The sequence below is a fragment of the Ambystoma mexicanum genome, chromosome 5q, assembly GCF_040938575.1.
Source record: "Ambystoma mexicanum isolate Mex_15411 chromosome 5q, UKY_AmexF1_1, whole genome shotgun sequence".
Classification (NCBI taxonomy): Eukaryota; Metazoa; Chordata; class Amphibia; order Caudata; family Ambystomatidae; genus Ambystoma; species Ambystoma mexicanum.
Window position 1 is genome coordinate 424598807 of NC_090933.1, and position 23127 is coordinate 424621933.

Here is a 23127-nt window from a genome sequence, read left to right on the forward strand (position 1 = left end):
CTTCGAGTTGCTGAGACAGTCTGCCCCAACCGGCGAACCATGGGACATGGCCTCATGACCGTTTGCCTACAGGCACTGCCGTAGCCACTTCCAAAGAGGTAGCTGCCTGAGCGGCTTTGGCACCTCTATTTCCCCGACCACCATGGGTACTTTTTCGCTGACCCCTTTGAGTGGCGGCCCCTTTCGTTCTACCAAAGGAGGAGTAGTAACAAAAAGAACCTCCCCTCTACTGCTGCCCCTAGGACGAAAAGGCGGAGGTTGACGCACAGCTGCGCTTAAAGATTTTGACACAGCTTTCGAGGTCTGCAACCTCTCAAGGCTCTTGTCAGCCTTGTCAAACAAATGTGCACCATCAAAGGGCATGTTCAGAAGACGGCTTTGCACATCCGGAGAAAAACCCGACTTCCGCAACCTGCAAATCTGCGTATAACGGTGCTCACAGCCATGGACCGGCTAACAGTGTCTGCCGTATCCAAACCCGACTGAAGGGATTCGCACATGGCATCCTTGCCGTCCTGCATGATAGACAGGAAGCCATCCCTTTCTTCCCCCTCGGGAATATGCTCAGCCGCTAAAGAAACAGTTCCACAGAGTGAGTGAGAACCTTGCTAAGGCACAAGTGGAGTTCGTCGATTTCAATGCCATGCTTACCGCAGAAAATACTTTCTGAGCCGAACCGTTGAAGCGCTTGTTGTCCCTATCAGGAGGGATGGTAGGGTACACCGCCTGCCTCGAGGTGGCTATAGCTGCCTAAACCACCAAACTCTCGGGAGTGGGGTGAGTAGATAAAAAGCTCGGGTCGCTAACGGAAGGGCAGTACTTTTTTGTCAAAGATGTATTAACAGCCGGAAGAGATTCCGTGGACTGCAAAGCAGCAGCCACCCTTTTCTGTAAATTGAGATGAAACGGTAACACCGGGTCAGAGAACGGACCTTGATCTAATATGTCCGTTAGATTATCCTGTTCAAAGTCTTCAGGAGGCCTGGACCAGCTCAGATACTCAGAGAACCTAGCCATGAGCCTCCTGTACGAAGACTCAGCATGAGCCTCAGGCTCAGGCCTACCAAATTCTACTTCAGGAGAAGTGTCCAACTCACTGGAATCATGAAGGGTTTGCCTAAAAAAAATTGGAGCCACATCAAGTTCACCAGGGTCCTCAAATTCAGACCTTTCTTCCTCTTAATAAATGTCATCCAGAGGGAGTTGAAAACCTGGCCTGGGGACAGAAGGGGGCCTGGAGTACAGCACTGGCCTTCCAGACTTCACAACCGCCTAGGAGGATCCACCACATCGGGGTACTTCAACAGCAAATTCCCCAAAGGCGTTGAGGGTGCTGAAGGCTTCAGCGCCGAGAGCGTCAACAACCTCGGCGTCCTGAGCACCAAAGGCTTTGGTGTCGACATCGACACAGGTGCCGATGGCGCCATGGGCTGATAAGATGGCAAAGCATCGACGTCCGAGTCGGATGGACACAGCGCTAACCGAGTCGACGCCGGCTTCGAGCCCTTAGTAGGTTGCAGCGGTCTCACTGGGGTCGAGGACCGAGACCTAGAAGCACGTCTCTTGCGACTATCCCAAGCTTTGTGCGAACGGGACCTCGAAGGTACCAGATACGAGTCGCGGACCCAAGCCCGAAAGCGTGCGAGCAACGGTACGAGACCGATCCTGGCCAGATTCATTAGAAGGCACGACCGGACCTGTGCCCTGCGATTGAAATATCGCAAACATTTGCTCCTTAAAGGCAGCCCATTCCTCCGGAGTCGAGGACTTCGTCGGTGTGATGCTGGAAATGCATCGGAGGGACAGGGCCTCCGTATCCTTGTCCTTTACTGCTTTTTACCGTGTGGTCTGCCATGTTTTCCGTACAGGAGTTCATGTGGGACTCCTGGCGGTGCAGCTCTCTCTCTTTTGGTTTGGTGAACAGACCCATGGGATACCCTTATTGCACCCATGGGTAGGGGTACAACCCTGTGCCCCTAGTGTATCTTTTTGGGCACCTGTGCATGACCCACAGAGCAGGGTACGGCCTGGTGGCAGCTCCATGTTGAAATGACTGGTGCCCTGAGCGTCCTCCATTTTTGGATGCCCAGGCCCTGTCATTGGGAATCGGTAGATTCCGGATGGAGACAAAATGGCCCCCATGGCCTCTTGCCTTCCATCACCTGTTACCTTGATCTTCCCGAAGTCCCGGGAAGCCCTGCCTCTGTCCCTTCCCCCTGACTGGCTGTTGGGTGGAAGCTCCGTATATGGTAGTGTGGGGAAGTGCCGACCAGACTGGCTGGAGCCTTCTCAACAACCGTATGTTGTGGGTATGCCTGTGGGTGGGACCTGGGTGAATGGAGTGTGTGACGAATATACATTCTATGTTGTGGCTTTCTAGTATCTGGTGTTTGACACAATGGTTGAGACAGCCCTGCCCGAAACCGGTCTGAATGCAGCTTGGAGTGTTGAATGGCTCGGTACTTGTCCCAATGCACATAACTTGTGAGTGTCTGGAGAGAAGTGAATGGCCTGAATACCTTGTGTGCCTGATTGGCTGCCTGCCTGCATGAATGCCCGTAGTCATGATTGGATGCTTGACTGTGACCCAGCGGTATGAATGTGAGATCAACAGTATATCTGGGGACCTCTAACTGCTAGGAATCGTGTTCAGAAGCTGAAGTCCACTACGACGAGTCACTGGAGTAACTGAAGCTTGATCCTGAAGCCCTGCTGGACGAGAAGAATTGCTGTTGCTCTCCTTCGCAATCTGAAAGCTGCTATGCTTCAAGAACTGACCCAGAGAGGACCTGGTAAGGTGACCTCTTCCCGAGCTACGAGGGACCATCGTGCACAGCTGATCTTTGCCTAAGCTCCCTGGTAGACAGACCATCGACAGGCTGCCGTCCCGATACAGGGACTGCTGCGGAACTCCAAGGAGAAGCGCCCGGACTGTTGTCCTCCACTGTCGACGACTGCTGTCGCCGACTGGAGCCGCCGTGCTCCCGTTGCCTAAGAACTTCATTGACCCAAGGACGCTCTTGTCCGCATCGTCGCCGCTGTATCCTGCTGGAGAAGGCCTGACCGTCGACGCACCAAGGAGCATCCACCGGTGGGTTTCCCGCCACTCAAAGACCACAGAGATTCCGACGACTCGACGCCCTTGCTGGGCCACAGTTCTTCAACTCTTTGCGGTCCAGAACTATCGACACCAAGGTGCACTGGCACGCCTCTTCCTGGCAGGACGTTTACGCTTCCCCGTCAACGAGCACCGCTAGGAACGATGCAGCCACTTCACCATCGTAGCTCGACCTGTTCTCCGTCGGACGTTCGACGACCCGTGACTCCTGCCTGAAAGGGAGGACACGCAAGAAGGGTTGTCGATTTCCCCGACGAGGAACGCTACAACGCCAGGTACTTTGGGGTTGCAGAACTATTGGAAAGTCTAGTGTGAACAATATATGGACTGGGCTTGTATCTTTATTCTACAGGTTGCCCAGGTGGGGGGGATCGTCACACAGAACTTTGTCTAGGTAGCAGGACCAGTATACTGCCTATTGCTCAACCATCTTGCTTTCCTTCCTCTCTCTACTGCTGGTTTCCTCTTTATTGTGATCTGTGTGTCATTCTGACCGTATGCACTTTAATAAGGTCTGATAACGTTAGTGGTACCACTTTAAAAACTGTATATATTTACCATTGCTGATTTTCGGAGTATAAAGTGAGTTATCGTGATATTGTATATACCTTTGAACATTAATTATATAAAGACTATTGTAACCGATAGTGTGTGGACATTCCTTTGTGGGTGTTTGGGGACTACACTGTACTTAAGAACCAGCTTGCATCACCTCCTGAGAAGCTAGGCCTTGATTGCTCAACTACTTTACCATAATAGAGAATCTTGGCAGGGGTCTCTGTGCCTCCCCTCTACCATATAGAGAGTGGAAGTGCAGACCCCCCCCTCTGGTCTTTACAGTCGGGCATGCCACTTTCCTCGTGGCTCCATCCGAGGAGGACGGGGAAGGCAACTGGTGACAGCGCTTTCGAGAATGCCGCGATGAGGAAGAATGATTGGCCGGAACCACTCCGGCCCGAGAACCCCGGGTCACCTCCCGATGCGGAGAGTCGCCCCTCGATTCGTCGGTGGACACCCCTTTGGATTTTGACTTGGATTTACGGGACTTACTAGGCTTAGAACCCCTACCTACCTGGAGCTTCCCCTTCCGCTCCCGCAAGGCCTTGGAAGTCAGCGACTGGCATTTTTAACAGACATCGGTGTCATGACTCTCGCCCAAGTACCACAAACAAATGCGATGCGGGTCGGTGATCGACATTTTTGACTTGCAGTCCTGGCAGGTCTTGAAACCAGACCGCGGAGTCGGAGGGAGTCGAAGAAAAAGAAATCTCAACGATGAAACACACAAGGCGTGCCGAGTTTCACGAAGCAACATGTTCGCAGAAAAAACAGAACTGAGGCTACAGGCGCCGTGCGTCCTATTTATAACATCCGGTGACGTCGCCCTCGACGGAGGCCTTCTGGGGACATCGAGCCGACGTCATGGACGCAGGACGCCCTCTGCTGAAGAAGTTTCTGAAGTTCACAGTTGTGGACATTACATGTCAAAGATGTGGAATACCTTGGAGGACACAATCCATTAGAAAAGTGTTTTGTAGTCTCACACAGTGGGACTGTACCAATTCTTACCTAACACAAGTTATCTAATCAAATGCTGTGTATAAGTCCAAACTGGCCTCCATTGTACCTTCCATTGAATCTCTACATTTATGAAGCACTAACAAAAGTCTCCTTAGGTTATGGCCTACATGGGATAAACCCTGTTATTTCTGGATGGACCAATCCTCGCATCACCGGACTCAACCGGCCAAACAATTCTTTTTACATAGCAAGAGCTCTTGACATCTCATCCATCATAGAATGTACCACAGATATTACCAAAATATAAAGCAAATACACAACTGTAATATACGTATCTATTCAACAATTTCTTTCAAAACCTGTATCATATCATCTCCACCTCTTCAAGCAATTGAAATCCCCTCCCCACCTGACCCCCATTTCAGGTCTAAATCACACAAAACAGCTTACAATCACCATCAGCCTTCTGTCGCATACTTACTCTTCTTCTTCCGGAAGAATGTCCAGCAATCATAGTCTTGCAAGTATATACAGCCAATTTGCAACTTTCAAAGCATATTCTATGGAGGGAATTCAAACTTTCCCAAACCTTGCCAAATCATGTATGATTGCAGTCTCTTACTCTATACTGATGAGATCCCATATAGCAGAATACCATTGTATAATGGAGGGTGTCTCTTCTGCCATATCTTAGACCCCCAACATCAGGTTCACACACAGCACTCCTCTCTTCCCCCTAAGCACAGCACCTCCCGCCACATGTATATTCAACCTCACCAGAGCTAGATTGAAGTTGAAACTTCTGTCCAAGATCTCCCCAACCCTTGACTTCGCCTCCTGCCAGAGGAGTTTCAATTGTGGACACCCCCATGAAAAATGCTTCACTGTCCCTCCTCCCAACAGGCTCGCCAGCAAAAAGAGGAGTTAAAGCATCTCATTTTATGTAACTTTTGTGATGTATGATGCCATCTGTGCAGGAGTTTACATTGTAATTCCAGATTCTGCGCCGAGGTATATGGGCCAAAAGCTTCTTGAGTCCCCGGATGCCAGTACTCATCCGCCGATTGCCTGCCCACATCTACTTCCCATTTGCCCCTAATCTGTAGTGGGCTGTGCTCTGCCACCCAGTTAGTATTTTGTACATGATTGAGATCCGCCCTCTGTCACATTGTCTGCAATTGCCCTTTCCCACTCTGTTAGTTCTTCTGTTGCCCCCCTCCATCATAGTGGATGTGTCCGCCCAATGTTTGAGCTGTTGATATGTAGAGGTCTCCCTCGCATAGCCCAACCTCTGCAGCGCATTCTTCAAACGTCTTGAAGCGCGCCCCCGCATATAGATCCCGGAGTTCTCTTAGCCCCTCCTCTATCCATCTTGCAAACCTACCATGCTCTACACCTGGAGTGAAGGCTGGGTTTCGGAATATAGGTGTTCTCTGCAAGGACTACAGCGATAAACTATTTAGTCTATTCACCTGATTCCAGGTCTCCAGCATGCACCTTGTAATGGGGTTCACCCAGAGCCCAGCAGGCCGGTCGTCCCTCTTCATCCATGGTATGGTCCACATGCGCTCACCTGCTACCGCCTGTTCCACCTGAACCTAATGTTTCATAGCACCCTCCCTTCGCCATTCTGCCAGAGCATACAGCTGACCCGCATTAAAAAAACTGCATTATGCCTGGACACCCCACTCCCCCCTGCAGTTTGGGTTTGTACAGGACACCACTTCTGATACACGGCTTCTTCCCATTCCACACAAAGCTCATGATCTCATCTTGTACCCCCTTCAGCGCCGCTATGGGCGGAGCAATAGGCAGTACCTGGAACAGATATAAAAGTCTAGAAAGCATGTTAATTTTGACTATCGCCATCTACCCAACAACAAAATAAAGTCCTTTCCATCTATAGAGTGCTTTGGTGTTCGCAGTCACATTCACCCCAAAATACCTCCCCGAACTCCCGGCCCACCAAAACAGGGTTTGAATTTTAAGGCATTCCTCCTCCTCATCCCCACCAACAAGTTCAGTGTTTCAGATTTAGCTAAATTTACCCCCAATACCTTTGAGAACCTATTAATTTCCCCATTACCTATGGTAGTGACGGTCGGTTGGTCACCATTAGCATGATGTTATCAGCGAACAGCCCTATTTTATGCTGAGCATTAGCCCATTGTACCCCTTGAATTGCCTCATTGCTTCTGATTTTGTGCACAAAGGGCTCCATCATGATAGCAAATAGGAGGGGGGACAAGGGACACCCCTGCCTAGTTCCCATAGTGATAGGGAAGGAACTAGTAAGCCTGCAGTTTACCTTCACCCTAGCAATTGGGTGCTGGTAATATGCTAGGGCCATCCTGGAAAAGCATGGGCCCACTCCCATCATTCGTAGCACCTTAAATATATACCGCCAGTTAACTTGGTCAAATGCCTTCTCAGCATTGAGGCCGCGAAAAGCGTGGGACCCTCGCTCCTATCCTCGCCTCATCTGGATGACTCCTGATTGATCTTGTTCAATCAGGCATAGTAGCACCCACCCAGCCTCGCTGCCAGGACTTTGTGTGTATAACTGGGCATCCAGATTGATATGCGCTATTGGCCTATAGGAAGAGCATAGCTGTGCATCTTTGCCCAGCTTTGGTATCAAGGTAATATGGGTCATGTCCATAGATAGAGCCCTTTTTCCCGGAGCTCAACAGATTTGCCAGAGCAGCACCTAGTTGTTTGCTAAATGTCTCAGAAAATTGCCGTAAGGCCATCCAGCCCTGGACTTTTTTTTTTTTTAATGGAGCTTCAACCTTATGATTGCCTTCCAGACCTACTCCCTCGTATAGGCACCTCCAAGAATTCCTTCTGATCACTCTAACCACAGCCCTATCCACCACCACAACCCCCAGATATAAATCCTGCTCATCGCACAGCTCCTCAGTGTAAAGGTCTGCAAAAAAGATCTCCATCAACCGTCTTTTACCTCCCTCTTTCGTTACCACCCAGTCCCTCTGGTCCCGCAGGCCTGCTATAAAATGCCTCTGTTCCCTTGCTCTTAGCTGTCTCGCTAGAATAGCGCCCACTTTGTTCCCTTCATATGCACCAACTGCCTAGCTACGTGCACCAAATGCCTAGCTAGCCACGCCAAATGCAACTTTGTGCACTGCCTCCATCCTTGCTATCTCTTCCTCCAGCTCCCCCTCTTCACTCTTCCTCACCCCAAACATAGTTTTTCATGTGCTCCTTGAACCCATCACACCTCTCGCCACCCACAGGTCTCGAACAGCTTCCATGTATTTATCGTTTTCTTCCGCTATCCGAGTCATGGTGCCTTCATCTCTCAGCAGATAATCCTCTAGTCTCCAGGCCCTATTCAGTTTTCTGACAGTCCCTTCCTCCCATTCCAAAGCCACAGGGGCATTATACAAAAGTGTAATAGACCCTATAGTCGCTCTGTGACTCGCTGTTAGCATTCCTTGTGTCGTCAATATATAATCCATTCTCGGGTATGTTCTATTCACAGCCGAGTAAAATGAATAGTCCCTCTCCTGCGGGATGTCTATCCTCCACACGTCAAGCAACCCCAACCCAGCCAGCCAGACCCCCAAGTGTTTCAACATCGCCCCAGTTACATGTCCCCGTACCCATCTAGACCTGTCCCACCCAGCATCGAAGGATAGATTTGAAGGATAAATTGAAATCAGCCGCTATTACCCACTCTCCCTCCCCGAAGGTCTCCAACTCGTCCAGCCATGCGTTGAGAAACTGCTCCCGTTGCTAGTTAAATGTGTATACTGATACTAATGTGGTCTGTCCCTTCAGTTTGCCCTTCACCATCACAAATCTCCCCTGCAGATCCCATTGAACCTGTACTCCCTTCCAGGGTGGCCTCTCTATAGAGCAAAATCGCTACTCCAGCCTGCTTATTCTCAACATGGCTGTGAAATTGAGTGGGGTATTCCATACTATACAGCTTTTTCACATCCTCCCTCTTGAGATGCGTTTCCTGCAACCATACACTATGGGTCCCTCTTGGCAATATTTCTCAGTATACTGAATCTCTTGTTTGGGCTATTCAGGCCCCTAACTTATCAATTCTATCCAGAGCATCATCATGTTTGGGCTGTGTAGTCCTGCCCCATCACAAACTCTCCCCACTTGACCTCCCCATCCCCACCCATTAACAAATCGCTCCCCCAGAAGCTAATACACCTCTTTGTTAGACCTGACCCCATTATGAACATTTTAGGTAATCCTGGAACTTCTGTCCAGGCTCTTGGCATGACCTCCCTTGGTGAACTTATACCAGCTTGGCCCCTGTCCCTCCCCAACTAGATCTTTCAACCCTCTCTGAAATTCCCAAAATAACCTCTGAAACAAAATGTGAAACTTTGAGTTAAAATGTTGCATTGCTTCAAATGGCCCTGGTGCCCTTCTTCGTCAGTGTTCTCTACCTGTCACCATGAGGGCCAACAAATTCTTATGACCCGTGACTGCCCCTACAAACGCTCACACCATTACGTCTTCTTTTTGGCTTTCGTAGTCCATCCATCCCGCCGGTGATGGGTCGCCTCTGTGATCCTTCACTACTTACGCCTCTGCATCCTGCCGATCCATCCCAAACACCTTCAGACCCTCTTCTACACAGTTTATGATCCTCTCAATTTCCATCCTGACCTGCAGCCTCGTTGGGAAGCGCCACCAGAATCTCATATTCTTCCTTATGCATTCTGCTGTGACCACACTAAATGCTTTCCGCTTGGCCAATGTCACCTGTGCTAGGTCGTTAAACAGCGGGATCTCACTACCTCTAATGCGCACCTTGCCACGCTTCCTGGCAGCCACCATGATCCGCTGCATATCCTTAAAGTTGTGTAGCTTCACCAAGACAACATGTGGCCGTGCACCCAGTTTGTTCCTACTCCCACCCACCGGTGCACCCGATCTATATCCAGCTTCTGTGTCCGACCATTGTCCACTAGATCCACAAAGAGCTCCATAATGCAGTCTTTCAGACTCAACTCCTCTGTGCATTCCTTCAGACCTTTGATTCTGATATTTTCCCTCCTTGACCGGTTTTCCAGGTCTTCACACTTCTCCTCCAGCACCGTTAACCTCTCCTCCGCTGACTGCGCCTGCTGCACAAGGTCCGGGATCTTCTCCACCACTGCCGTCAGCTTGCCCTTCATGTCCATTACCCTCTCCCCCAGTCCCTCAACCTCCTTCCTATTCGCTACTATAGCTTGAGGCAGGTCCTCCTTGATGAGTGCCGCTTCCACCTTGATCGATCTAGCAGTGTCAAGTACAGGTCCTCCTCCGTGAGCGGCATTTCTCCACCCGGCCCTCCCCTTTATCCTGGGGCGGGAATTGAATTGGCGACTTCATGGTGGCGCCCGCTTGGTGCCTCTTCCCCCACCCCCCAGTCTCTGATCTTCTCTGGGTGAGCCCTCTTCTTCGGTCCCGTCTACATGCTGCCCGCCAGTCGATCTAGCAGTATGTGCGCCTGGCCGCTCACTGCCAACAAACAACTGTTCCCCTGGCTCTCTTAGCTTGTGCGTGTCCAAGGAGCCCCACATCCGCTAGCTGCAAACCGTGGAATTCTGCTGGATATGGAGCCTTGACCTTGTGTTTACTGCAACCCCGGGTTCAAGCCATCAGCAAGCGGCAGCGTCCCATGCAACCACAGTTCCTGTAGCCTTTGTGCCAGTTTCTCTGGGCCCGCCACCAAACCGGGCCTCACCTGGTCTTCGATTGTCCCCTCACCTGCATAGGCTTCAGCCATGCGGCCCCCTCCGTGCCCGCTGTTATATATCCTACGCAGCGCACTCCGCCAGCAGGGAGACCCAGCCTCCCACTCCCCCAACACCACAGGCACCTGTGCCATTTTTTTCATGCTCCCCTGCAGATGTCTTAGCAGTGTTGGCGCTCACAGATTGATGGGCAGCCCCAGGCAGTCTCCCTTTATCTTCGTCGTCCTCCTCGTCTTGTACTCGGGTCCAGGAAGGCACTACACTGCTCAGCCAGCAAGACCACCTCTTCCTTCTGCGTCGCTTGTCTCTTGGGCCCCAGGGAATGCCTTCTAAATTGGCTCCCAGCGTTGGCCACCAGCCGCGTCTACCTGCCACTCCACTGTCTTCCAAAAGTAGTCCAGGTGTGTAGGGCCTCCACACCTTGATCTCCTCTTTCTTCTGTGGTGCTGTGCTGTGTCTCCACGCATCTGTCCGGGGCCTCTGGTGTCACACTCTCCCCCGCCCCCACCCCTCTGCCACGTTTCGCCATATTTTAGCTCCAGCCGCCGCCCATTGCCCCGGCACCTCGGCTGCTCCTGCGTCTTCCCCACTGCAGTCAACCGCAGCTCTGGTATGTGCCTCCCTCCTGGCCACACTCCTCCTCACCGCTTGGGGGTCTCGGGTCCTGCAGTGCTCACCAGCCACTGCGGCTGCCATTATGGAATTCCTGCTCCTCCTCTTGCAAGGCTAGACACCCATGCTGCAGGTTATTCATCCTCACAGCTCTGCTCTCCACCACCGCCTCACACTGTAGTGTTGCCCTGCTGTTCCAGAGCGTGCCTCTACTCTCGGTCAACTCACTACTTCACTCTCTGCCGTCTGGGGCCTCAAGCTCTGCCAGGTCTGCCATCACTCGGGTGTCACTCTGTCTTCAGTCAGTTTAGCCCCTTTGGCCAGTTCTTCCGCTGCAATATCACAGCAACCAGGTTGCGCTGTCTGCAACCTGTTCTCCATTCAAATACGAAGCACATGAGTGGTTGCCATGCACTTTTGTCCCACATGGGGACGGGAGCCATTGCCAGCCTCGTCAACTCGGTCCGCCATCTTGGCCACACCCCCTGTCACTGGCTTACATAATATTTTAACGTCAACATATATAATTGAGAGTGGTCTGTAAGACCTGCACTCGCAGTCATCTCTGCCCACTTTGGAAAGCATGACTACCGATGCCTCAAACATGGAACCTGGGAGTTTATTCAGCATCCGCGCCTTGAGATACACATCCAGAAGTCTGGGATTAAGCAGTTTCTTATATGCCTTATACACCTTGACTGCAGCCCATCAATGCCAGGTGTTTTATTTTTTCCCTTGTCCCAAGTTGTCTATTGCCTTTCCACATCATGTAGCGTAACTGGTGCACCCAGAGTTTCTCTTTGCTCGTTTGTCAACCTATCTAGTTCAGCTTTAGTTAACCACGCATCAGCCTTTGTACTAACCATTCTGTTGCATAAAGGTCTGCATAATAATCTTGAAATACTCTACAGATATCCTCCTGGTCGGTAACTAATGTGCCTGTCTATCCGGGACCCTCTTTGCAGAATTGTTTCCCATTTTCCCTTTTGACCAGCCAGGCGAGAAGCCATTCAGCCTTGTCACCTTCTGCGTGCTGTTTCACCACGTGCCCAGCCTAGTCACTCGCATAGAGCCTATCTCATGCCTCGACTAATTCCATCCTAGTCTAACTCGCTGCATCGCGAACAGCTCCCCATGACCCTCCCTTTTTCCCAATTTCACCATCTTCCGCTGAAGCTCAAGAACTGAAGAGACCAGAGCTCTATGCACCCCAATGTGTGCAGATATGCAATATCCTATAATAAATACCTTAAAAGCCTCCCATTTGTATTTTTTGTATTCTGCTGTATGCCAATTCTGTTTCAATGATGGATTTTGTCGTTCAACGAGGAACCAAAAGCCATATCGGATATCATGCCATTACTGAATCTCCATATCACAATCAGTGGAATACGGTTCCTCCTACCAACTTCTATATAAGGGGGTCGGGGCAAGGAATAGGATAATTTTCTATCCAAAAACTCTGCTTTCGCAATAGATGTCATGTCCTCCTCTCCTAAAAACACAGAATTTGTGAACATGAGTCATGTACTCCTGAGTAATGCGAATAGCATCGTTCTGTCCCATGCTTCAATCTCCAAACAACATAAATATGCAGCTCTGCCGCAACCGCAGCCAGTGTATTAGAGGCCAGTCCAGCGGCTGATTACTCTTATTCTGCGTGCCCAATTCTTTACTTAGGACACAAGTGAAATCCCCTACCTATAAGACCCAGTCTACTCGATGTTTAACTATCAAATAGCTCAAATCATCAACTTAATATATGTTCGGCGCATACATTCCTAACAATAAAATGGCCCGTCGCAATCAAGGTTCCCTACATACTTTTCGTCAAGGTCCACCAGTGTCTGCTGTACTGTCTGTGTAGCAGAGTCTCTCATCGATATCAATACCACTCTAGCACATGAGGAAAAAGAGGAGCCCATCACCTGCCCTTTTCAAGTACCACTTGGTTTATATAATTTTGACTATCAGGGGTGTTTCTTGCAAAGTGGCTAAAATCAGCTTTATGCCCAATAAAATTAGAGTGTATCCTACTCCTCGTAACTGCACTGTTGATTCTCGAACATTCCAACTAATTATATTCAACGTAATCCTCTAACCAGTTCCTTGTGTCAGGGCCCATGACATATATAACATTAACAAGGGAAACACCCTCCCCCCGAGGGGTCGGAGAATTCACCACATTCCTATGTTCTCCAGATATAACAAAAACAAACTCCAACAAACCCTAACCACACCCATAGCCCCCAACAATGGACACAAGCCATCCCTGATGCCTTGAACGATATCTTGTTCACCCTTTCAATCTCACATATAGGTCCTCTCCGTAGGCCAGCTCTTTACTGCCAGTTAGGTGCAGTGATCAGCCCAAGAGATGAACTCTAGGGTGAAACACATTCTGATTTAGGCCTAGGTCGTATCATCCCAAAAGCCTCAAATTCAGTCCATCGCCATTCTCTGCATCATCCAAGCTCTTTTCCTATGCCCACAAAGTAAAATCTTCACCCTAAAGCAAGATGGGATTGACTTCTTTCTTTTAAACAAACAAGACTCCCCCATATAAGGCAGGCCAATGTGCCTCCATTACACATACACCACTTAATCAAAGCAGGGACATTCCCCCATTCTATATAACCAAATGTCTGCTGAGCCATCACATTTGTGTCAGGCCATCCTGCAGTCTGAGATGCCAGCTGCAGCACGCACTTATGAAGTATCGGCTCCTCGTTCGTTCAGTATTACCCAGAGTGACCTTTTACAATTGACCTTTTGTTCTAATTGACCCAATTATAGTGGTCTTAATTGACCTTCTGCACAATTTACCTTTATATTTTTTTAGTTCTTTTATATATGTATTGGGTTGGTTTTGGATTCTAAATAATATAAGGGGATTGGCTTGGGGGTTGTGAGGGTTTCCCCCCCACATATATGTCATAATTGACCTTTTAAATTCGGTCAATTGTCCTGAGGTCAATTGTGAAAAGGTTAATAGGTATACATCCGTTCATTCACCACCTTATTCATCGTTAAGAGTACCATCTTGGTTTAACACTACTTTTTCTGCTTGTAGTCCATAAGGGCCACCCTAAGTCGTTGTGAGGGTTCTCCCACTTCTCATGGTGCCTAGCAAACCACCAGATCTCCTCAATGAAGAGTCTTCTTGCGTCCTGTTGTCCAGCCAGTCCCCACACTTCGCTTGGAGTACTAAAGAAGGACCTGCCATAACCCAATACTTTCAACTTTGCCAGGAAGATCATCATATATGTGTGAATTTAGTTCCATCAGCCTCTTTTTGACCACCTCATGCAACTTGCGCTGCCTTTGACCCTCCTGTGTGAAGTCTGGGAAGGTCAGGACCTTAGTGCTTAGGTGGTTTGCCTCTGATCGCCACATATTGGTCAAGCTTTTGTTGCCCTTTTGCCATCTTGCAGGTTGCGTACTGTACTTCCAGCACAGTACGCCTGTGTGTCTCTGTAGTGTGCATGCTCCAATTAGTTTATATTTCAGTGGTCGCCATTTGGGAAGCAACCATTCATTAGCGGGGTGCAGAACATGGAGTCTCCCCTGCGAGCCCCACAAGTTCAGTTCCACTCAGCTGCACTAACCAGATCCACCGAAGCACAGAAAACCACCCAGTCTCGGGTCAACCGCACCTCCTCCTAATTCATCAAATGTCTGCTGCAGCCCACCATGGCTCACCTACTTGTAACTCAATGTTGCAAATACAGCAGTATTCTGCAGTAGGTTCCTTAACCCCCTGCCCAGCTTTAATTTCAATCCATTTAGGCACAGGGGCCACAGCCAGCAGGCGCATTGCTCGGCAACCCTGTGAAGAGATCTCACGCTCCACGGAGGCCCCGCCGCCACTTAAATTAATTCCTCTGCATGTCCCTCGGTTACCTCTGCCTCAGTGATCTCCAGCACCGGGGACCCCAGTATTCACTGCGGAGCCCGGTCCCCAGGCAGAGTATGTGTGCATACTGTCTGCTGCCAATTTCTCACAGTCTGTGAGCCTCTGCTGCTATAAAATGGCAGCCAGTGGGCAGAGTCAGCCTTTCCCCTCGTCTTTGTGCAGCAAATCTGTATGTCCCGCTGCCACCATATAATGCAGTCCGTTGGATAGTGTCTTCATGTACTCTTCTGTCGTTTGTGGCACTTGACAGGATTTTATCAGGATATTCGAGGGCTTACGGATGGAGCAAAACTCTTACATCCTTTCAGCTCGGCTACAGGCCCCGCCCTCAGCATCCAAATATGTTTTAAGTCAGTTATACGGGAAAATGTAGAATTCTTGAAGTAAGCTTCACTGTACAACTACTTCAAAGGAAAATAAAATTGTCCATATTCTTTCAATGGCACAGAATCTATACCTTCAAGCATGTTTCTGATCTCCATGTCCTGTGTGACATCTTTCGCAGTCTGTCCATCCCCGTTAATTATGGCTGTTTCAGCATCGTACTTCAAAAGCAGCATTACCAGCTCCTACACAAACCAGATTAGAACAAATATTACTATTTGTTTTTTGCTTTTGTATACATACTTTATGTCCATGCAGTTTGCAGTTCAGAAGACAAATATAAATCGTAGTACCAATTCAAATAATCTTAATTCAATAAGCAATCAAATGTTAAGATTATCCAATCAGAAAACACAAGAAAAAAGCGCTGTTGATGGGGTTTGCTGATAAAAAAAAAAAAAACGTTATGCACAAATGTTAAAGATAAATTAGCTTTGGGATTCCCTGCAACGACTGGCTGCATGGAGACCCAGGTCTTCCATATGTGGTGATGGAGAGGGGATGGATGGGGGGGGGGTCCACCCAAGCAGATATATGGGGACAAGACCACAGATACGGCACTCCCCCGACTAGTTAAGCTTACCAGGCAAGCATGGAATGAAGCACACCATGACATGGGCTGGGCAAAGAGGCCCACATTGGACTGCAATGAAACAATAGGTTTCTCCCTGTACTCAGGAAAATGGGGCATTTCAAAAAGTGGGAAGAACTGGGGGTAAGAAACCTTGCCGATGTGGTTTGGGATGGGGACCTCATCCCCTTCACGAACTTGCAGGACACATTTGTGGTAACGGGGAGAGATTATTATAAATATGTGCAGTTAACCCATGCAATGAGGTGTCAGTTTCCTGCTCTGGGAGAGATACCCACATGTTCACCCCTAGAGGCGAATGTCTTTCCGGAGCACATGAGCAGGAAGGTCACTAAGGTCACTTCAACTTTATCTCAGGTACTGAAAGCCTTTGGATCTCCGGAATTGTCCCGACTCAGAGGAAAGTGATGGGAATCTGGGTACACATGATATGAAAAGGTGCTCCGATCCATTGCAATAGGACTGTCAAAAAAGAATCATAGCAATGATGTGGGGCTCTGCGGACCGTCCACGATTCAGCCAATGGACTGCTGAGATGGACAGATGCATGTCTCTCGAACAACGTATTTACAAGGCCAGAAGGTGCCCACAGACATTACAAAAGGTCTGGGGCGGTTGGGCTGGGGAAGCTGACAGGTGAGAGAGGGGCGATGCAATCCACTCTATGTTACACGCTGCGGATAATGCCTGTAATAGCTACTTGCACAACATTGCATATGATTCCCATGTAGACGAGAATGATGAACCAAGGCCGACACAGCCATGTGTTTTGTTTGTTGTAATGTTATCAAAAAACAAAGAATTATTTAAAAAAAAAAAAGAAAAAAAAAAAGATAAATCAGCTTTCTTACTTAAATTAACTGTTTTCTTGATTAATGAACACCTGCTTCTCAAACATCAAAAGCAAGGACAGTTGAAGCATGCCCTTCTTTGATATTGGGGGCGTCTGGTGCAAACACATTTGACAAATACAGGCAGTATCTTTATGGTGGAGGTGTAAAGTCGCAAGAGGCAACTGTGACAAACTGCGTAATGAGTCGCAAAACAAATCCAAAACATTTTAGGTTTCTATTACAGAAATTGGATTTTCAATAACAAGCAATATGGCTCACAGCCTAGATGGATCCCTGTACACACTAACCTCAAACATTGAGGGGGCTCCCACTTCCCTACTACAACAGGTCATAATGCATTATGAGGGAGGAAGGATAGCTCAGGGGCAACTAGTTTGCCTTGGAAGCAAAACAACGCAGCACAACACAGGTTCGAATTCCGATACCGTGCTTAGAAACCACTCGTTGGTATTAAGCGCATTATAAAAGAAAAATTATAATTATAATTTACTAGCACCAGGGTACCCATACTCTCTATCCCTATCTCTATCTCTATCTCTGTCTCTGTCTCTGTCTCTGTCTCTGTCTCTGTCCTAGAGAGTGCCTAAAGGCCCTGGCCTTATCCCTCTAATTTCCTCAGGAACTTGATAGGTGACCTAGCAAAGTATTCCAAGTGTCCTTGGGCCCTTTTCCTCTCAACTGTTTCCTGTCTGGCCTGTCTTCCCTGTCCCAGCCTTCTCTCACTTAAACTGTCAATTGTTTCCTAGTCTTACCGCCCACCCACCCCCCTCTTATCTTCATCCTGTAGCTCCTGGTCTCTTCTTTCTCACCACGCTGTTTCCTGGTTGCATATCTCTTCTCCTGTCTCCACACACCAACTCTCTGCTGATCCTATCCGCTTCCCTCAAATTCAGACTCCTCCGATATAACCCTGCCTCTGCTCTCTAGCCTCTCGCATACCTTTCCCATCTCTCCTACTCTCAACCCGCTTCTTACCCTCCCTCCAAAAGTACTTCCCACCAATTGGTACCCCTTTCTCACTCGCAAAACCTTACCTCCTCTCTCTGTAAACACTCCAAAGTCTCCTCAAAGTATTCCTCCAGCTTCAACAGACTCCTCTTTGGTCCAGTTCCCCTCCTTGATCAAGTAAACCTTTGCCTACAAAGGCTTTGGGTGGGTTCCATGGTCTCCCCTAGTGCTGGCAAGCTCTCAGCTGGTTCCAGCTTCTCTGCTGCCGACTCACTGCTTCCCTAAAGCCAGTCTGGGGTAAGTGTTGTGGCGACAAGGAATGATGAGACTGACCAAGTGGTTCCATAGTGGTTGCTATAAACTTTCATTCAACGAAAAGGTAAACCTATTTGTCTTTAAATTATGGGGTTCCCTACCTAAACTAAAACTCAAGTGCTTGCAGGAAGTCAGTGAAAGTTCAACTCAAAAGGCACGGTCCAAGTCAAAAAAACTCCTACACTATCCCTGTCACTAAAATAAAGAAATACTAAAGCTCTCGTTCTGATCGTGACCCAGGATAATTACTCCCTTCTCCTGGATGCAACAGACACAAAGTCTTCTTCAAAGTAAAAGTTCCAAGCTTTTTGCATAAACAGTTCTACAAGACCTTCGTGGGGCTAGGAGAATGACTCCCTTCTCCTAGCTTGTTCCCCCAATGTTCCTTAAACATAATTTGTAGTTCTTTCAATGAGAGTATAACATACTCTGCTTTCTTTGTACCCTTTTTCTGGCACCAGCAGGAACGACAAAGATGCTCCTTGAGGTCCTCTCGACTTGCCAGCACCACCTTCTTGTGGAACTGCCCAGGGAATTGTGGTACAAAGTGGTTTACTACTTTCACTGCTTCATTAACAATTTATAATCTCAAATCTTCCCAGCCCGCTCCCAGACTTGTATTTGTTCCTGTTACCTTCTCCCGGGAACCCTTCACTGGTTTGCCTGGGGTCGCAGGTCCTCTCCCACTGCTTCAACGTCTTCTTTCACACTACTTCTAATGCCAGCATCTCTCTACGGCCAATTGTTGGCGGTCTTGATGCAGTTGTCAGACTGCTCTGTCCTCCCAGGACAGGCCACACCACCATCACAATCTCTTGTACTCTCTGCACATTTGCCTACGCGGCTCTGCTGTAGGCTACAGTAGGGGGTCTTGACACTGTTGTCATACCGGATGCTCCACCCACTACAGCTGGCACCGCCACCTTCCCTTCCCATCTCTCTGCGTTTACTGCACTGGTAAGATGCTTCTCGGGCTCCCTTAACAGCGTACAATCCATGACCCCATCACAAAACCTAGAAATTCAAATTTAAAATCTGGCCATTCTAATTCCAAAAACAGAATTGAAGCAATACTGGTACAGTATTGCATAGTTTCAAAGCATTTGTGTCAATGTTCCAAACGTAATCCAAGTGTTTTATGTCCCCAGACCTTGCATTTTGCCAGGACTCCAATACAATCGGGAAACTATGCCCTGTTGCATGGAATATAAATCTAAATTAATTATACTTCTAAAAATATTGCCATAGAATTTGTCTAATTGGACCACCATCATCACACCCAATTCGTCAGGCAAAACCACCCTCCCTTTTGTTTGAACCTCTCCCACTTGAAGCACAAAATGCATCAGTTCCTTAATTATTGACGCTGACTAGTTTCCTCTAAAACAACTGCAAAGATTGGGCACATCCAAGATGACAACTCTCAACATTCCTACAACACTAGCCAGAAAAAAGCAAAGGATGTCCAGGCAGCCAAAACTTTTAACGAGATACCTGCGCGGCGGCAACCTGTGGTATGGAGGAGGGTATTCTCCGGAGAGCCGATCAAAACCCTTCACAACCCCTCCCTGGCTTAGGTACGACGTGGCCAGGCACAGGTAAGGAGCAGGAATGTTGCCATGGAGAGTAATGCAGGAGTGAGGAGAATTATGTGGGGGTCATCGGCAGTGACGTGAGCCGGTAGATGGAAAGGGGCTCCTGCTTCCATAACACACCCTTTGTGAAGAGACATTCAATCAGCAGAGGGCTGCAGAGGGAGCCAGTGGAAAGGCAGCAGCATAATGAGATGGACTTCTAGGTGGACGCCCCTCTGACCAGCGGACTGGAAGGAGGGTGAGCCCCCCTGATATGCCTGTGGTCATGGAGGATGCAGGTGGAGTGGAAAAAGGTGTCCAGACTCGCTAAATTAGGGGTGTGGGGGGAGAAGGGTGACTGGCAGGGAGGCCCCTCCTGGTCAATAAAGGCAACTGCAATTTGAACTGTTGCCAAAGGTTAATGAAAGGAGCAACCAACAGTGGGGGGGAGGCAAGTTCAAGGCAAGCTGGGATTAAGTACTGCAAAGCGATGATACACTAAATATCAGACTACACTAATTACCACTTCAACATAATCAGAACAAAGACTGGCAAATTAGTAGGCGCAATCCTGAAAATGGGACTTGATTCAAGCCATCAGCCCCCGAAAATAAACACTTTGACAAAAATGTATCCACAAATGCCAGTCTTCTAGAATGTAACAAAAAAGCATAATTTCCGGCAACACCAATAATATGCAAACATGAAAGTATCATAGAACATTGCAAATCAAAATGCAATCTTTTTTTTTACAAAAACGTGTAACAAAAAGGTCCATATTCGATCAAGGATACCACTGCTTTGATCAAATTGCAAGCTTTCAGTGACAGGGCCGAAGCTACAATGATAGCAAAAGTTAACAGCCTTTATTCATGTATCCCACATTCAGATGGCACCACCAGTATAAACAGCCCTGCAAACATCCTGAAGGCGTTCATCCGATATTTTACTTACTTGGTTAAACCTGGCATCACTAAAAGTTATTTCTGCTTCAAAAATATATTCTACAAACAAATCCTCGCAACATCTAAGGACGCTAAATTTGTTTTGGGGCTAATTTAATACCATTCATAGCACAATATTCTTTATCCATTAATTTGGCCCTAATATGGTTACCCACTTGGACACTATACATCACAACCGATGGGATTTTCTGTACATCGCAAAAGCATGGCAGGAAAGTCACGTATGTCCGCTTCATCACTGCATCCATTTTCAACACTATCGGCAGGCATGTCGGAATGCCCTCAATATTTGGCAACAAAAAGAATCAAACGTTCTCCGGAACAATTCAGTAAAACTGTACACACCATGATGATAGGCTTTAAATAAAGGTGGGCAGTATGCGTCAGCCATCTTAAGCCCAACTAAAATAAAAACCAGGTGTCAAGCATCGATTCATTGTTAGAAAGTCTGAACCACAAAACAAAAGCATGAGTTACTTATGACAGCAGTGTAGTAATGTGCCGGTGTGATGGCGGTGGTTATGGATGCCGGTGTCTGGGTGCATGAATGGAATGTCGGAGTGGAATGTTAGTGGTGCCGGGTGAATGTCCCACATAGTGATAGAGAGTTAGCTGGCTGGGGCATGGATGGACCAGTGGTTGCCTATTCCCTTGTGTAACCTGATGTAACTAAGTGACTATATTGGAACAGGCATAAACCTGCATACCAACTTACCTTGGAACAAGCGAGGTATGTCACAATCACCCACAAGGTTACTGCAAGCAGCAAACGACAAATTAAACATTTTTAAAAACAGAGCAGAAAGAATTTAAATACTGACAGCACCTACCATGCATGTTGCACGCAGGACTACTTTAATCATTCAATATCTGCCAATATGGTTCTTCCTAAAGTGTTGCAAACAAATTCTGCACCAACTAAAAATGCATTACCCTGCTTGCTGTGTTGCCGCAGCAATGATAGGTTCAAGGTGGCCAACATTCATTATTAGAGGACAAACATTGCAATTGAAAAAGGTTGCTAACTCTCAGATAGCCACATGACTACTGCAAGACATAATGTGGTCTAAGCATATGTCAGACAAACGTGCAGCAGGCGATGGAAGGGCTGCATCACTGAACGTGACATTAGAAACATAACATCAAATGTTGCTGGTCATTTTTCCTCCAATTTGCGCAGCGTCCGCCAGTTACAAGCACCATTGATTGACATTGTAAGGTCACATCCGCAGAGACAAGACCAGCACCATGTGCTAAAAACGTGAATCGATATGGGTATAACGTTTAAAATCTAAATATTCATCAGGTTTGAACGAGAAAGGAAAATGTAACATTTGCTTGAACATTATTGAGGAATATGCCTGGAGTTAATGTCCTTGATTTCATATAATTGTCATGCACAGGTGGTTCATCATATAGCAGAGACTCCAGTCTCCTGGGGTCAGGCATACCAGATCGACAATTTATTGTTTTCATTATGTTGACAATCTAGATCAGTAAACGTAGGATTTCACAATAAGTGATTCTCACTGGAAGTAAAATTGGTTTGTTTCATCGGGGAAAAGAGATCAACATTTGCTTTCCGTATCCTAAGTAACTGAACTATGTAAATATATTTAACTTTGCTTGAGAGTAGAAAACATTAGGATTGTTTTTCAGCACTTGAGAAAAAGTTACAACCTCAAACATGTCGTGTTACAAAGAAACACCTGAAGTTAATATTCATAATAAAAAAATGCTACAGACTAAATACATTCTTTGGAACACAACACATTAATTGTGAAATAAAGTGTGCGTGGATGGCAATAAACTAATAGCCATTTGGTTTTATTGAGGAGAGAACCTGCAGTAAGGGAATGTGTGGGTGGTGAGCCTGTGGGAAAATCCAAGGTAGCATAAAGCTAACCCACTAAGTACCCTGATCCTCTAGCTGCACTAAAAGCAGCGAAGTCTGGGGCCAGGGTCTTCAGTACTATAGCCTCAGTGTCTTGGAGAGGGGCCTGGTTGAATAGTGAGGATTAGTAATTAAAATGGGTAAAGCGCAGCATTGAGCAAGATAGAGTTAGAGGCGTTTGTCTAGAGATCTCTCCACGATTGCATCATCTAGGGGAGAGAGCCGTGTGGCAAATGGATCACAGTGGGGACTGGCAATCCACCCATTGTCCTTGGGTGTGTTGATTGTGATTGGCCCACGACCCCTCAGGGAAGAAGGCACGACATTGGTTTGGAGTTGGGGGTGCGCATGTGTGGTGATGTCAATTCACCAAAATGCCAGGGGTAGAAGGGTGACATCACACACCTGAGGACATCACAAGAAGCATCACCACATGACCTATGGCACTGGTAACCAAACCGGAAGTGACATTACATATGTAAAAAGAAACTGCACAAAGTAGTATTAGGCCTGATGCTTCCACTGCACGTCAAACATGCACAGTCCTGTTCCACTGACCGACCACCCACATTCTAAGAAGTTGAGACTAAATGCCCCCATAGTCAAGGTAAAAAAGGACCTAGAAATTACAAGTTACTCACCGCGGTGACTAACGTACTCTTAGTCCTTCCTCCATACTGCATGGGCATCCCTTCCTAGGGA

The 23127-nt window shown here is 47.8% G+C and overlaps 1 protein-coding gene across 8 annotated transcripts in view; it reads right to left on the reverse strand.

Annotated features, from left to right (window-relative positions):
• OSBPL1A (oxysterol binding protein like 1A) overlaps window positions 1-23127 on the reverse strand; it is a 2815351-nt gene that overhangs the window by 2466639 nt on the left and 325585 nt on the right. For all 8 annotated transcript variants that reach the window (XM_069620918.1, XM_069620915.1, XM_069620919.1 and 5 more), the window contains one exon: window positions 15357-15468. In XM_069620918.1, coding sequence (XP_069477019.1) covers window positions 15357-15468 — 112 coding nt within the window. The remainder of the gene's footprint in view (window positions 1-15356; window positions 15469-23127) is intronic.